General features: G+C 39.7%; 1 protein-coding gene across 2 annotated transcripts; it reads left to right on the forward strand.

The window, feature by feature from the left end:
- The first annotated feature begins 273 nt into the window (after positions 1-273).
- RNPC3 (RNA binding region (RNP1, RRM) containing 3) lies at positions 274-15,700 on the forward strand. 2 transcript variants are annotated; one of them, XR_010303026.1, is made up of 16 exons: positions 274-521; positions 1,782-1,829; positions 3,074-3,192; positions 4,271-4,351; positions 5,250-5,361; positions 5,825-5,893; positions 6,402-6,547; positions 7,654-7,779; positions 8,578-8,711; positions 9,541-9,702; positions 9,868-9,962; positions 10,046-10,104; positions 10,545-10,677; positions 11,792-11,864; positions 14,638-14,800; positions 15,477-15,700. XR_010303026.1 is itself a non-coding variant. In XM_064147072.1 (15 exons), exons 1-14 carry the CDS (start codon positions 282-284, stop codon positions 11,849-11,851), a joined length of 1,584 nt encoding a protein of 527 aa, XP_064003142.1. In that variant the 5' UTR covers positions 274-281; the 3' UTR covers positions 11,852-11,864; positions 15,477-15,700. The 2 variants fall into 2 exon arrangements, 1 of the variants encoding a protein (XP_064003142.1); XM_064147072.1 differs by lacking the exon at positions 14,638-14,800.
- The last annotated feature ends 868 nt before the right edge of the window (positions 15,701-16,568 follow it).

Consider the following 16,568-nt stretch of genomic DNA (forward strand, 5'->3'; position numbering starts at 1 on the left):
GCAGCAAAAGGAAGCAGCACAGTTCGGGCTGCCTGCAAGTTTCACAAAGCTGCCGGCTGTGTCGGCTAGACCGAGAGGCCGGGCAGCGGGCGGGCAGCGCAGCGGAGGGCAGCGCAGCGCAGCACAGGGCAGCGGGGGGTGCAGCTCAGCGCAGCGCCGCCGGGCCCCGCCCCGCCCCGCCCCGCCCGCCCCGGGCTCGCGAGACTTGGGGCTCCTCGCGGCGCCTCTGCTCTCGCGCGACCCGCGCTCGCGCTGCCCGGTGCGCAGCCGCCGCAGCTGCCATGGCGGCGCCGGGCTGTGAGGAGCCGCGGGCGGCTGGCGCCGGGCCGGGGCCCGGGCCGCTTCACCCCGGGCTGCCGCCTCACCCCGGCCTGCCGCCTCACCCCGGCGTGGCGCGGCGGCGAGGCCGGACGCTGCTGGTGCGGCACCTGCCCGCCGAGCTGACGGCGGCGGAGAAGGAGGATCTGCTGAAACACTTCGGGGCGGTGTCTGTGCGCGTCCTGTCGGACCACGGGCGTCTGGTGAGGGCCGGGGGCGAGAGTAGAGACCTGCTGCCGCCTTGAGCCTTCTGCTACGCCGCAGAGCTGCGGCGAGGGCCGCAGGGCGAGGAGGGAGCGTGGTCTGCGGGTCGGGGCTCTTCTGCCCTCCCGGGGGGGAGAGGCGCGGACGTTGCGAGCGCCAGGAGTGCACCTCCGGGCCGAGGCGGCGCGGCTGGGAGGGCGCCGGGCGAGGGTTTGGTCTCCCCGCCCGCTGCCAGTCCGGTGTCCTCGGCCGCAGCTTTGGCCTCGCTTGAAATAAAAGGCTGTGGAAAGGCGAGGCAGAAAGGTCTGTTGCTAGATGTAGGGACGCAGTTTCGCAGGTCTGCACCTTGAGATCTTTATTATTTTCTTCCTGCAAAATGCAAACCCATAGGAGTTCACTGAGAAATGCAGTTCGGACCATAACTTGGGCTCCTGGAGAACTGCAGGTGGTCCGTGCCGCGTCTGGTGTCAGCGTTATGTCCCCGTATTTCTCAAACTACTGAGTTCCTGTGATGGTTTGGGTGTTCCCAGCCCCCCACTAACTTTAGAAATACCCAGACTAGACTCAGCCAGCTCTGGGAATATAAATGAAGCTTATATTTACAGCTAGCACAATACACAAGCAGATATTTACAGTATATACAGTTATAGACAGAAATACACAAGGTAAAAGGTAATACAGAAACACAACAGCCCTCCCAGAAACCTGAGTCCCCAGGAGGGGCTTTCAACCACCCCTGCACTTTCCCCCTGCCCCTCTCAACCTTACCCCAGCCCTAATTAAGAATAGAGGTTTGGCCAAGAGGTTAAGAAGCAAAGGTTAGTCCAAATAGAAAGTGAGGTTAGGGAGTAAGATGTTGCTCAGCCAGCAGCCCAAGGCAGAGTGTGAGACAAAATGGTGAGAGTGTTATCTGATGTTTTCCTTTCTTCTTCACCAAGACTCTGAGGGGAGCAGACATCAGCCTTGTTTTCCTTTCACAGCCTGTGATCTAGTTCTTCTCACCAAAACATTCTAGCTAGCTTCAAACTAGCACAGTTCCTATCTTAAATTTTCACTGTGGTAGCTGCTTGTACTAAGCTCTTAACAAAAAATGTTATCTACTCCTTCACCTTTCACTCCCATAGGAGTTAGAGGACTACTAGTAGGAAGCTCTCACATATGCAAACTTGCACTGATGAATTACTTGTGGGTATGTTTTACATGACGTTTCTTAACTTCAGTGGCATTCAGCTTGACAATTTCTCTTGTTTGTTTTCTAGAAACATACTGCTTTTGCTACCTTCCTCAGTGAAAATGCAGCTGTGAAGGTTTGTATTGAGTTTGTTATTGGGTATTTTAGCAAAGCACTTCTGTGAACTGACAGTTGTGCACGAAAATGGGTAAAAAAAATGCAGACCAAGGTAATGTTAAGTGTTCTTTTTCAGGAGGTGCTTAAAGGATTTGATTAAAAGAACAGTTTTGTAGTCGTAAGAAAGGGTTGAAGTGAGCTTGTAGATGTCATCTGAGCCAACCTGTCGCTTAGAGCATGCTCTAGGATATGTGTCCATGTATATATAAGCTATCAACCGAATATAATTGTCTTCTGCATAATTAACTGGAAAACAGGAGGTTTCACCTCAACATGGGGAGAGACTTCTTTGCAGTGGGGGTGCTGGAGCCCTGGAACAGGCCGCCCAGAGAGGTGGAGTCTCCTTCTCTGGAGACATTCAAAACCTGCCTGGATGTGTTCCTGTGCAAACTACCCTAGGGGATCCTAACCTTGGCAGGGAGGTCGGACTCGATGGTCTCTGGAGGTCCTTTCCAACCTCTAAAGTTCTGTGATTCTATGTAGCTGCCATTAAGTTTAGATATAGCAATGTACACCATTCAAGGCTTGCATGAATGCCCAACTTTGATAAGAAAAAGAAAACTACCATGTTAATGGGGGACATGGATGCTAAAAAGGTGATGCTAATAACGCCTTTAAAATGTGAATCTAGTTAAAGCGTGTCAGGAGTTTCCCTCATGTTTGCCTTTTTTTATGCTGCTTTTATTTTTTTTTAGTCCATGCTCTAAAGAACTGATCAAAAAAATTAGGAAGACTATGTGAGGTGAACAGTTGTCAATCCAGATTGCTTTGTGACAGTTGTTAACATCTTGTCAGGATCTGAATTTGTGGAATGCTGAAGGTTCTTAGTGTGACGGTTAAGAATTTTGATTTTTAAATTCCCAGCTGTTATTAGTGGACTTAAGCACGTTTGGAGTTCATGAGTGAATGAGTGGTTACTTGAAATCATGGAGTTTCACTAAGCTGTGCCATAAGCATCATCTTTTAAGGCTGCAGTGTCACAGTCTTGTTTTCCTTGCTGCTAACAGGATAGGGACTGCTAAAGGTAGGCCTGTGAGGGCAGGAACGGTACAGAAGTAACTGTGCCTGTAGTGGCACAGGCATAGCTTAAAGCAGTTGGAACTGCATCATATGGCTAGTTCACCAACCAAAGAAGAAACAGTTATACTTTGAAATGATTGTTATGTTTCCTCTCTTTCTTTTCTTCATTATAATTATTTGAAGGCTTTGTCAAGACTGCATCAGCTGAAACTTTTAGGCCACACCTTAGTTGTTGAATTTGCAAAGGAGCAAGATAGTGCGCAGGTACTTAGCCAACCTTCTGTCTCAGAGAAGTGTAACAGGTATGTGCATAATAATTTAGTTTTTGTGTTTGTGATCTTGGAATGGAAATTCCATATTCATTAAGTTTATGTAGTGCTGTTAAGTCCAAGGGTAAAATGTAACCATTTAGAAGTGTTAGCAGGCAGGTTCAGATCTATAAATAAATTACTGCCTTCCTCCCATTAATATTATTCCATTCAATATAATAATGAAATAATTCTCATCCTCATCCCTGTAGTTATTACTGTCTTTAATGAGCAGATGCTCCTGTTCTCATTTACACAACAAGACTCCAGTCTGCATAAGCTGACCTGTGTTTAAAAAAGGCTTCTTTTTCATATCAGGATTATGATTTTCTTTTGCTGTTAAACAATGCATGCAGTCCTTTACTGATGTTTCTTTCTAATCTTACCAAGAGTCAGGCAGAACTGACACCTGCTAGCACAAAAGACTCTACTATTACAGCCACGGGCATCTAAGCTGACCTAAGCATGAATCTTACTTGAAGTGTGAGGAGAGCAAACTGTCCTGAGTATCTCTTGAAGTAGTTCAAGTCATATCTTAAAACAGTTTAAAATGTCTATGAATTGTAATGTTAGCATTACTAGCAACGGTGAGAATTTGGGTTTCAATTGTTTGCCAAGTACTTAACTGTAAAAATAAGTTGCATAGACTCCCATGTTTACTTTTGTAATATTGAAGTTATAGAAGATAGGTGATGGTGCTTAATTAACATCAGCTCCTGAGGTTTGAAGTTATTTATCCTACTTTCTAAACATGAACAAATCAATAACTTAATTCCTTTGATTTTGTACAGTCTCTGAACAGAGAGTAACATGAGATAATTTTAGTTCTTTTCCTGTAAGTATCTAAGTCAGGAGTGTTTGAATGTGGGGAGATGTATACTTAAATCTGCATGATTACTGTAGTCCCCATTGATTAATTCATAGTATTAATAATGGCTATAAGAATGCTATTGATAAAAGATGTAACAATTACTGTACTAATTATGTCTTTTTTTATAGATTAGGTTAAACATGTCTCATGTATGGCATTTAAATTCTGTCCTGTTTTAATTAATGCTAAATTAATTTTCAGTTCAGAAGAACCAGTGAAAGAAGAAGAGAAGAAAGAACCAACTTGTGTTAAAATAGAGAGTGGAATTGCACCAAACCATGGGTAAGTGGGGTTGTTGTGGTCTTAATTCTTTCCATTTGTTACAGTTGAGTTTGAAAGTAACTGTTAAGCACTGTTGAACAAGACAGAATGCAGTATGCTGTTTTGTTTCATAGTAAGCTGCTGTTCTACATAGGTAGCCATGGAAATTGTCATCCAGATGGAATTACAGTTCTTCAAGTTTAGAATCCTCACAGTCAAGTAGTGGTTGGTGTGTTGAGCCATGAAATTACAGATTGCTTAATAGCCTTCTAGCCCTATGTCTTGTTTCTGTGATAGAGTTGGAGGACTGGCTAGATTGTCCCACTGTGAACAGCAGAGTGCTGTTGACTTTGCAGAATCACAGAAATATTCCAATTGGAAAAGGATCATCAAGTCCAACCATTACCCCTACTCCAGAAAGTTCACCCTTAAACCATATCCTCAAGCACCACATCCAAACGACTTTTAAACACATCCAGGGTTGGTGACTCAACCACCTCCCTGGGCAGCCCATTCCAATGCCTGAGCTTTAGTTTATCAGAGGTTCCTTGTTGGTTTTGTTTTGCCTGTTTGTGAAAAATGAATTTGTTTTGGGGCCAGTAAACACATCACTTTGCATGTGAAGTTGATAATATTTGTCAGTGTGCCATGCTGTACTTGTGCATTTAGACACGTTGATTGTAAGTGCTTTTGGCTTTCTGCCTGTGTTGGTGCTTGTCCTCAAGCTCAGTAGGTCTGCCTTGCATTAGGGAACTGCACCATCACATTAAAGACATAAGTGGCCCAAACTGTTCTAGGGGATATAGTGTTTTGGTTCAGCTGTAATGAATAGTTAAACAGCTAGTAATCATTCATTGTTATCAGTCTTGATGTGGCAATGGTGCTGAGATTAAACACAATCTTTTTTATTTTTCCTCAGCCTCACCTTTCCGATCAATTCCTGCCTCAAATATTTGTATCCACCACCTTCAAGTACAATTCTAGCAAATATTGCAAATGCCTTGGCAAGTGTGCCTAAATTTTATGTCCAGGTAAGTAAAATAGAACAGCAAAACCCCAAAAGTATTGAAATATCTCTTAATTATTCACAGAAGTATCTTCTGTCATAGTAACTATTGTTAGTTCCCCAGTGAAAGTGCTAACCAGTGTTAACTCCTTAATGTTGAGAAAGTAAGATCTCATTGATCAGAAGCAACTAACTTTGTTGACACTGAAGACTTAATTAGATATGATCTTTCTGATTAGATGTGACTTGAGTACGTGGAATTTAGTTCTGAGGAAAGGCTTAGCTTTATCTGATTAGTCTTTTTAAGGTGTTGGTTGTGGTTACCATAGGTGTTGGATGTCAGGTGCAGGCTTTTGCTTTGTTTAATAACAAATATAGTTGTGTCTTCATTAAAACACTGCTGCTTTACACCCGTCAGACTATGATACCTAGCAAGAAACTGTTTTAATGTATTTAAAGGAAGTCTTGTTTGTCTTGAATCATACCAGGTACTTCACCTTATGAATAAAATGAATCTTCCTCCACCTTTTGGACCAATTACTGCTCGCCCTCCTATGGTAATGTTTTTAAACATACTTTTTTTAAGTATTGTAAAATGGATCAAAAATTTTAAGTGGTAGCAACGTGGTAGGAAATCTAATTTCAGACTGCTGAACGTGGGAGAAATTTCTCCAGGTTTGCAAATACCCAGTGAAATGCAGCAGCAAAATCTGTGTGTTAATCTTTTCACTGTACTTAGACCAAAGGTATGCTCATGTATGACAGTAGCAATGGTAGATTTCAGACTGAGTATTAAAAAAGAGGTCATGCATCATGTTACAGGTGGTAAAGAATCCCATTAGCTTGTTGTCTTACACAGATGTGTTACATTCCTTGATCCTTCTGTTTCTTTGGAGTTCTGATTAGATGGAGATCATTAATGAGATTATACAGCATAAGAGAAAACTTAGGGTTAGTGGGAGCAATTGCTCTCGGGGAGTAATCTTACTTCTGTGTTGCTGTGATAATTTGACTGTCAGTTTAGTGTTTTTTTTCTGTTTGTTTTTAACTTTGCCCCATTATTAGTATGATGAGTATTTACCAGTGCCTGTGCCACCGCCCCCAATCCCACCTTTGCCTCCTGAAGAGCCTCCTTTACCTGAAGAAGAAGAGCCACTATCTAGTGAAGATGAATCAGAATATGAAAGTGATAATGAGGAGGAAAAGGAGAGGTATGCATTTGTCATTTGCCGGCCTTTGGGCTCTCTTAAAGTGGTATTTTTTACTTTCCTGCTTCATATTTTTGCAAATGAAGTTAATGTTTGCAGCATATAGATAAGCTTTCCATATGCTTAAGGAAGCTCCAGAATAGCTGAAAAGCAGAAGCCAGTGCTGTTTGCAGTCATAGTAAGAAGGAAAATGGCCAAATGGTATGCAAGTCATCATTTGTTCCCATGTCAAAAAAACCCAACAAAAGAAAACTGAGTGCAGCCATAAAGAAGCAACAATTAATTGGTTTGCTGGATTATTCATTTTTCTACATCTTAGTAATAGATTCATGGAATGATTTAGATTGGAGGGGACCTTAAATACCATGTAGTTCCAACCTCCCTGCCATGGGCAGGGACGTCCTCCACCAGACCAAGGCTGTAAGCCTCACTCAAACTGGCCTTGAAGGGAGGGGGCATCCCCTATGTCCCTGGGCAACTTGATGGAGTACTTAACGTGCTTTACTGATTGCATTACATAACCTGAATCATAATGTGCACTCTTGCTTTCAAAATGTTCTCTGTGTGTATTGTTAATAGTAATAATAATGGGAAATGGGGTGTGCTAAAGATATTTCACAGTTTGGGGAATGAATTACATTATAGCTGAATGGTTTTATCTCTAATACCAAATGGAGAAGCAGTTTTCTTTATTTGCTATTCCACTTGAAAAGTAAATCAGGAAGTCCCTATGCTGTGTGCAGAAAAAGACATACATTTGGAAAAAGGCATTCCTGTTGAGTGGAAATAGTATTATCAGAAAAAAGAAAGGTTCTGCTGGGGGCTTCTTGGCATTTTTACAGCTTCAGTGGTGTAATTAGGTGCATGTAAGCAAGGGAGGGAAGAGGCATATTGAACTCATTACTCTTGATCAATGACTTAAGTGCTCTGCATATATCAGTTTGCTGTGTGTTATAGCTTATTAAAGTAGTTTTGGTGTCAGGGTAACTAGGTTGGTAATTGTATACTGAAAAGTTGTGCTTTAAGGAAGGGTAGAGGGGTTTCAAAGTGAGTGTTTTCAAATAAGCTGTAAACCACTTTGGGTCTTTTAACAATTTTGTTTAAAATAGAATGACCAAGCTGATGGAATTAGCAACTCTTCAGCCTAAAAGACCAATAAACACAAAGAAGCGTGGTGTTAGAAAAAGGCAAAGAATTAAAGACTTGCTGAATATTCCTGTGTGTACTCCCCACAGGTTTGTATTATTTTTGTGATTTTTGCAATTTTTCAGACTATTCCTTTCACTATTTTTTTTTCTCCTGTATCATGCTTGCCTTAGTGTTGCTGTTTCAGAAGAAGCCTTCTTCACAGATATGTTAACTTGGTAGTAGAGTTGGTCTTTTGTTAATCCTTATCCTTAGTTTTATTGCTCTAAAGGTTCACATTTTCATGTAATACAAAGTCTGCTCAACAGCTTGTGTTCAGACTCTGTGTATCTTCTGCTATCAAACTAATAAAAATCCCTTTGCATGAAAAAATTATTTCATATCACAGCCCTATCAGAAGCAATCAAAATTTATTGTCTGGAATACTTTTAAGCTAAATACTTAAAAACATGATAGTACTTGAAGAGTAAAGAAACAAGCTTGATTTTGGAAAGGGCAGTATTATGGCACAATACACACCAGTGTGATGTTTCTATGTAATACTGATCAGTTGTGAATGCATTTTTATTAGCAACTGGACTGCTGGTTTTTGTAAAAGTGTGTGTGTTGTATGCTGAGAGCTGCAGCAAGCCCACTTGTTTTTCATGTTTAAGTTGCTGATGAGGTTTTTCAGAAGTGCCTATCTCTGCAGTAAGGTGGTATGTAATTTTTTGGGTTTCCTCTCACTGCCAGCCATACCTACTGTACTTGCAGTCTTTTAATCAACTTGAACTGTATTGGGTGAAATTTATGAAAGGAAGAGCAAGAACAAAATCTTTCTGGAATAAATCTTGTGCTTGACTATGCCTTTATCAGTGTCTGAATCTTTACTGTCTTGTTTTAAACAGTAATTTGCACCCTACACTGTCACCTTCAGATGTCTTTGAGCAGCCACAGCATGTAGGTCATAGGAAAATTGAGTTCCATATTACTACTGACATCCCAGCTGTTCTTCAGAACAACTCAGAAAAAGAGAAAAATGGTAAGAGGTCCTACTCCAAATGTGTTTAATTGTTTTGTGCTTTCACTGTGTAGGAAGCTGCTGAAATTTAGGGCAGGGAATTATTGTCTTTGTTTCTTTTATGTTGGAGCTTTCATAAATGGTGCAGCAGCTTGCCTGCATTTCATGGTTTTGTTTGTTTTTCCCCATGTTAAATCACAGAACTCTGGTTTGGTACAGCAAAGGATCTAGAGATTTGAAAAGTCTGTTTCTCTCCTATGTCTGTGGGGCTGTGCAGAGCTTTAAATGTTAAGGTGTTCTAGCAAAGATGTTCTAAGTGCATTCTCAGGGTTACGTAGTGGAATTGAATGCATCAGTCTAATTTCAGGTTCTCCTTCTCCAGCTCTTAGCAGCATTTAAGTGATAGCAAGCTCCTTTTCTGTGATGCACTGATGATCTGCAATAAAAATGCTGGATAATAATAGCAGTGAGGTTTGATGGCTCCTTACAGGGCTATGGTCAGTCTGTGTTTCTTGGTACATTACAGTAATACACAGATTCTTGAAATGAAAATCAGATAAGCCATAGATAGGTATACAGGCTTGAACAGCAAGGCCAGTTCCCTTAAGAGGCATGTGCCATGACTTTTATTTGTAGTACAGTTAAATTTATGGGACCATACAGAGGCATTTTGTCAAACCAGGGGTCAAGATGCATTTTTTGGTAAAGGATTTGTTCAAACCAATTTATGAATTAAAGCATAGCACATAAAAAATGTTAGTGAAGGAGTATCTTTTCTTTCTTGCTGTTGATCTTATTGTGAATAAACATAAAACCCACTTATCACTTATATAATGTGTTGACATTTCAGACCTTTATGCAGCTGCAGAGGAAATCAATAATACAGGCTTTGGAAGGATATTTCCAGCTCCTAGCTCAAATGATAAGATGGAAACTGAAGAGGAGGAAGATGAAATACCATCAGAATTTATTTCTAAAAGAGATCTAGAGAAAAACAGGCTTTCTAGAGAAGGTATAACTGTGAGGATGAAATATCTGACTGTGATTTCGTGCAATACATTGGTTTAAGAGTTTCCTTCATTAATTGATTATATATAAAATTCAGTTATTTTATGCTGAGCAAAAAATACAAAGTAAGTAAATGAGCTAAGCCATTCATTTTTCTGTCTTCTTCAAGAAATGGAAAAATACTCTGTTTTCAAAAACTATGAGCCAGGTGATCCAAACTGCAGGATATATGTGAAGAATTTAGCTAAACAAGTTCAAGAAAAGGTAGGTAAACAAATTTAAATACTTAAATACTTACAAAAGGACTTTCTATCTACTTTCCTCTTATACTTACCCTTTAATTTCAGGATCTCAAGTTCATTTTTGGAAGATATGTTGACTTCCAGTCAGAAGTGGAACGAAATATGTAAGTTAATTTAGCACCTGGTTAAAATGACTCTTTTGCATTAACTTCTCTAATACTGTTGAAAATTGTGACTTAAAAATGAGTCATCTGTGCCTTTTCTTTGTTTCTGCATATGTCCCATTTCTGAAGACTCTGCTGCTTTGCTCTTGTGATTTGACTACCAAATTTACTGTTTACTGGCTGAGCAACACAGAAAGAACAGTGTAGATGACTGTATCTGATCATTTGGCATCTGTCATACTTGCTGCAGTTGCACACCAATCCACTATCCTGCAGTCTAATGTCACTCAGGCCTAGAATGGTCTCTGATGATACAATTCCTATTTGTAGGCTCTGCTCCTGTTTCTGCTGTTTCTTCAGCTCAAAGCATGATAATAATTTTTCTAGTGGTAAATGTGTGGTTAAATGTGTGGTTAAACATAAGTTAATTTCACCTCTAGGTTTGATATACGTTTGATGAAAGAAGGCCGTATGAAGGGACAAGCTTTCATTGGACTTCCTAATGAAAAAGCAGCTGCTAAAGCTTTAAAAGAAGCAAATGGATATGTCTTATTTGAAAAGCCCATGGTGGTTGTATCCTTTTCTTTAATGGCAATACATTCTAGTTGTAAACTCTCCCTCAGTCTTAGTTTTGCTGTCACAGTGTTCTATGGATTACAAATCTATGGAAAGAGGAAACATGCTAAGAAAACCAGGCAGCGTAGCATCGTAGACTGCTGTTATTTATGATAACTGAAAAATAAAGAGGCACTCTTCTGAAGTAGGAAATTGTGCTTTATTTGAGACAATAAAGTTGTCTTCTCTGGTCTTAGTTCTTTGATTTTGCAGACACATCATAAATGATAATATAGCTTGTATGACCATTGTCTTTAGGCTTTTTGACTTGGTTAATCCTATGTTTACAGAACTACAAACAGACTGTCCCTGTCAGGGTCAGTAGTCTCTGCTTGGACTCCTCCAGGTGGAACTGTCAGTTACTTTTTTGGGCTTGTGTAATGTGTTACCGTTGATAACCTTTCTTTGATTGCGTTGTCCTGGTTGTTTTTTGTCTGTAAGTCCTTCATTATTTCTCACTTAAACCTTCCATAGTTTATTTCCTTTTTCTTTGTATTTGTTCTCACTGCCAACCTTTGTTCTTTGTGGCTTTTATTCTCCCAAATACCTTCTGAGGCATCAAAGTTAGAGAATTGACATGCTAGAATGGAGGATTCTGAATAACAAGCATTTATCCTGCTGTAGTTAAGATGTTTGCACCTAACCCATTCCCAGCTAGTCCTTCTTCTCTGCTTGGTATTGTGAACTCTTGAACAGGCTCTCTTAATTTTTTAGTGTACTGTGCATCAGTGAGGTCCTAACCTTTGGTTACTGTTAATAAACACTTGTTATGACACTTAATCATAGAATCAGCCAGGTTGGAAGAGACCTCCAAGCTCATCCAGTCCAGCCTAGCACCCAGCCCTAGCCAATATACCAGACCATGGCACTAAGTGCCTCATCCAGGCTTTTCTTGAACACCTCCAGGGATGGTGACTCCACCACCTTCCTGGGCAGCCCATTCCAATCCTGTAGTAGAATTGATTTACAGATAAAGGCTGCTTTTAAAACTATCTTTTGCTGAAATAATAATTTTTTAACTTGGTTGGCTTTTGCTTATCATTGACTGTTGTAGTCCTTAACAGAATCTCAGCAATTTGCTCGTTCAGCTAGACCAAAACAGGATGCCAACGAAGGGAAAAGGAAAAAGTAGAACACTGCGCAAGGTATGTATTCAGTGCCTGGAAATGAAAATAGTTAGGAATGGTTTGTTTGCTTTTTTTATCTTTTTGATGGCTTCTTTTGGAGTAGTGATGATGGTGGGAAAATTTTCCATACAGTTTCCTTCTCTTCAGTGTTCACATATATCAGAATTCAAGGTCTATAGTTGGTGTAAGCTCAAAATATTGCTTCTTCCTCAGTTTAGAAACTGAGAGTTTGCCATTCTGCTAATTCTGGTATTGTGGGGAAGTTAACAGTTTCTCTGGTCCTTAATCTGGGCAGGTAAGGAGAATAATTGTGTGGAATTGGACCACCTAGGTTTTAGCCATTTTCTAGGGTTTTGGCTTCAAAAATATTTGCCTCTCTGCTCCTTCCCTTCCATCCCCATCCCTGTAAGGTGATCCTGCATAACTGTTTCCAGCAATAAAGTCATTCCTTCTAGCTTTGTAAAGGACTTTGCAAAGGCTTTGGTAACCTTGGAAAATGAAATCTTAGTGATGTTGCATTTTAAACTTGTCTAATTTAGGAAAGAATATCATGTCTGAAAGCACCACTTACTGTTGCACTGATAAGACTTCCTGTAGTGTGGAATACATGTCCTGATTTTGTCAAAAATTGATGGGAAAGAACTTTTAGCAGAAAATAATCACTATTGAACTTTATTTCCTACCATGTAGCTTGACTTTGTTACGTCTTACTCTAAGTATTTGCTTTATGTGAGGGTAACTCAACCAAAACCAGCTCTTACTTAACTCTGAGGGGTTTCATGGCCTGAAACTACCCTTGGGTATTGAAATACCAAATTAGCATGTGAAATAACTCGTGCAGGAATGGGAAGTACTTATTTTTCAGTCTGTGCCTCTGATCAGCTAGCACAAATTTAAAGTGCATTTAACTGAACTGCAGGTCACAGTTAAGCATCACTCTCTTATGCATCCACCTAAGACAAAACTAATTCAAATTTTAAGTTGAATGCTTTTGAAGCATTTTACTTAATTTGTGATAGGTTAGGCTGTGGTTGGGGTTTTTTTTTGGTTAATCTGGATAGTTTTATTATTGTTACATTGTAAAATGCCCTGAAGTTTGAAAGGATGTAAACAGCTGATTTTGATTTCTAAAAACTGCTTGGAGACCCCACAGTGTGGTTATTTTGAGGCTAATAATCCTATTGGAAATATTGTAGGTTTCTGTTAGTAGTCTAAGACTTTTTTTTTTTTCATGATGTTACCTTAAGGCATGTTTCCCTCATTTTTTGAGGTGCTTTTTGGTCTTGCCAGTTCCTATTTTGAGTTATTGATTTTTTTTGTTTGCAAAATCTGAATTTCATTTTGTCAAAGAATTTTTTTACAGGCATTCCTCTGCATTTAGTCACTGAAAAGAGACAAATGAGCCTTGGCTGAAGTACTATTTTAAGAACAAGGGTTTGTGGGAATGCTTCAGTCTTGTTTCTTGCTCTCGTTAGGAAAACAGAAATCATATTTTATTCAGTGTCTAATAAGAAAATTACTAAGATTTTTTAAAATGCCATAAAGAAACTTAAAGCATTGTAACAGTTGGTAAACATTATAAATTAAAACTGGACATTTAGGAATTCTTCAGGAATCTCTTTTAATTTTGTACATGGAATGTAACTGTGACTTCACTGAACATGCTAAATAATACTTGAATTATGTAAAGAAATAACAAGGTGCTTATTTGGTTATTGATCATGGTAATGGTCAGCTTGGAAGCTTTTTATAGAGTAAGCAAACACATACTTATGCAAGACTTACACTGTGCACTGGAAAGTCTCATGTGAGTTGCCTTGATGTCATTGGTTTATCATGGGCAAAACTTCTGACTTTACATACCTAAAGATCACTGAAAGTGCTATAGATGGATTTCTAGCATTCCATGAGGTTTAATTGAAACTATTTCACTTCTCAACTCATCATGAAACTGAACCCTGTTTCTGCATGACTGTTTCCTGGTTCCTGTTCAAGTATTCTGATTGATTTATGATGCCGAAGTCCATAACAGAAATCGGAGTCTGTAAGGAAGAACAGTGTCAGAATCTCATTGAAAGGATAACTGTGCATATTAAAAAGTTCATGCAAATATTTGAGGGACTCCAGCTTGGATCTGTTTTATCTCAGTATTGTTCTTTAAGTGACTAAGTTGATATAAACTTGTGATTACTTTGAAAGAAGCTGTGTTCAATTCAGGAATGTTATTGCAAATGTTTATTTTTGTTTAGTATTTTCTCTACTTAAGTGTTATCCTTTGTAGAGAAAATGTGCTTTAAGAAAATATGAAGTAACTTCTTGCTGGTTGCAATGTGGACAGGCAAAAAATTCAGTTAGTACATGGGGTGACTTTTTTTCTGTGGCTAAAATAAGTTTTCTTGGGAGAAAGGTCATATAGAGGAAACTGGTATTGAGAGGTCCTTAGGGTCTTCATAAGGAAGAAGGTACTTGAAAGCCTGCATTGAATGGAAACATCACTGGATTTTGGACCTGATGGAAAAAGTCACTCTGTAAAATGGCAACAACTTGAAGAAGAATTAATGAGACAGAAGAATTTTGGTGTTGTCTTAGTAGTTGAAGTTACCAAAAAATGTATTAACATTTGAATATGCAGCTTAGTGTTGGCATACTCATCAGCCCTCATTAAACTTCACCGGGGTCAAAACTGTGTTTTAGCAGAGGCACGCTTGCTTTTGATAGGTAACATAAAGTTATGTATCTGCCATCCTGAAAATCAAGTAAAATTAAAACACATTCTGCTGTTCTTCTTTAGAAACATTCCTGCGTGTAAATACTGCAGTAATACTGTCATGCAGAGTGTATCCTTTCTTGTTGTATCCTTTTGTTGTGCAATGTTTCCTGCAGCGCTCCGCTACATCTTTTCATACCGAGTAGGCATGGGGAGGAGTTTACCTGGTGTAGAGCTTGAACTAATGGTAATTTTAAAACCAAAGGGCACTTTTTCAGGGGGGAGAAAAAAATAACGAGTTTTGTGTGTGTAACTAGACATAAGGAAGCTTGCTAGTCTCCAAAGGTAGCCTCCACCTTCTTCCTCAAGCTCCTTCCTTAGCTGGTATGAGTGAGAAGTGTTTCACTGATACGTGTGGGAGCTGCGTTGAGCTCGCATTGAAGATGTCTTGTTTGTCTTTTATTTGTTGGTTAACATATATTGTGGAGCATTTCCTTATAGTATAAGTTGACCATTATTTTAGATTACTTGATGATTACTGTTGTCCTGGTATAAGAAACAATCTGTAGGTAACTTAGCTTGTACATTCCTTTCTTTTTTTTTCTACTCATAAAATTTAACAATAGTCAAATTCTCAATATCTCACCGTGGTATATTAAGCACCTCTCAATTGCTGCTGCCATTGGTTTGTTTTATTGTTGATTGCTCTCTGCACTGAGGTAGTGCTCTTCCCAGTGCCTTAGCTTCCTCTTACATTGTTGTTTCACTTGCTGTAATGTAAAATCGATACAGTCTATATTTCAATCAGAATTTCTTTTTCAGACACTCAGCACTCTTCTAAATATTAAGCTTCTTTCAGTTTAGTTGTCAAAAGGAAGCATAATGCTATTTCTTACTTTTAACATGCCTTTGTGATGTTCCAGGTCCCTTTTGTGTTCCATCTCTTTCAAGTGTTATCAGCCTGAGGGGAGAAGCAGTGTAATCGTCGGGACTCTTGAACTGTGCGTAGTAACGTTTCTAAAGTATCTGAGGCAGAGTATAAATTTTCTCATCCTAAAGATTTCAGCTACCTTTTAAACTGTTCCAAGACTTAAATGTATGTTAGTTTGCTTGTGAAATCTCTAATAAATTATTTCCTTTCTCTTCATTTTGCCTCTTTCTTTATGTTTGACCTTCATTTTGAGGTTTGGGAGTGATATTGAGGTGGAAGATAACTTTTTTTTTTTTAAAGCTGGACAATATGGTGGCAACTGCAGCATGTTCTAGATGAGTCAAGGATTCATATTCATCTACACCTCCTCCAGTGTGATGTTTGGCTGTCAGTGTTTCTGAGTTAAAAGGTAAGAAAACTTCAAGGTAGCCTCATTTTGGTGTAAATCTTTTCCTTGGAGACTAAGCAGGAGGACTAATACACTGGAATGAACCTGTACTGTGGAGCTAGACATTGTTTTTTTCCTCAGTAATCAGCTTTCCATGTTATCCACATCTTGAAAAATTTCACCAGGGAGACTAAAGTCATTGAAAGGAGTAGTAGTTGAAAGTGTAGGACAAGGAGCAATGGGTGTAAGTTGCAGCACAAGAGGTTCCACCTCAACATAAGGGGGAACTTCTTTACTGTAAGGGTCTCAGAGCACTGGAACAGTCTCCCCAGAGAGGTTGTGGAGTCTTCTTCCCTGGAGACTTTCAAGGCCTGTCTGGATGCATTCCCCTGTCATCTGTGCTAGATAGTGTGGTCCTGCTCTGGCAGGGGGGTTGGACTCGCTGATCTCCTTGGGTCCCGTCTAACCCCTAACATCCTCTGATCCTGTGTGTTAGACCAGGGTACCTGAGGTCCTTGCTATGTTGAACCCTGTTGGATAAAAATCAATGCTTTAGAGGTCATGTTAAGATTTGTTACACACTAAGAAGGTTAGTGTTGTGTTCTAAAACCACATGGGGGACATTGTAATGATGTTTACATGGTGAGAGAGTCCAGTGGATTTAAGGGAAAAATGACTCCATACAATGGAAGATTA

The sequence above is a fragment of the Pogoniulus pusillus genome, chromosome 8, assembly GCF_015220805.1.
Source record: "Pogoniulus pusillus isolate bPogPus1 chromosome 8, bPogPus1.pri, whole genome shotgun sequence".
In the NCBI taxonomy this organism is placed as follows: domain Eukaryota; kingdom Metazoa; phylum Chordata; class Aves; order Piciformes; family Lybiidae; genus Pogoniulus; species Pogoniulus pusillus.

Coding starts and splice junctions, on each gene's coding strand:
- RNPC3 (XM_064147072.1), top strand. CDS start 282: ATGGCGGCGCCGGGCTGTGAGGAGCCGCGGGCGGCTGGCGCCGGGCCG. Junction 4,352..5,249: donor GGAATTGCACCAAACCATGG/GTAAGTGGGGTT, acceptor ATTTTTCCTCAG/CCTCACCTTTCCGATCAATT. Junction 10,105..10,544: donor TCAGAAGTGGAACGAAATAT/GTAAGTTAATTT, acceptor TTTCACCTCTAG/GTTTGATATACGTTTGATGA.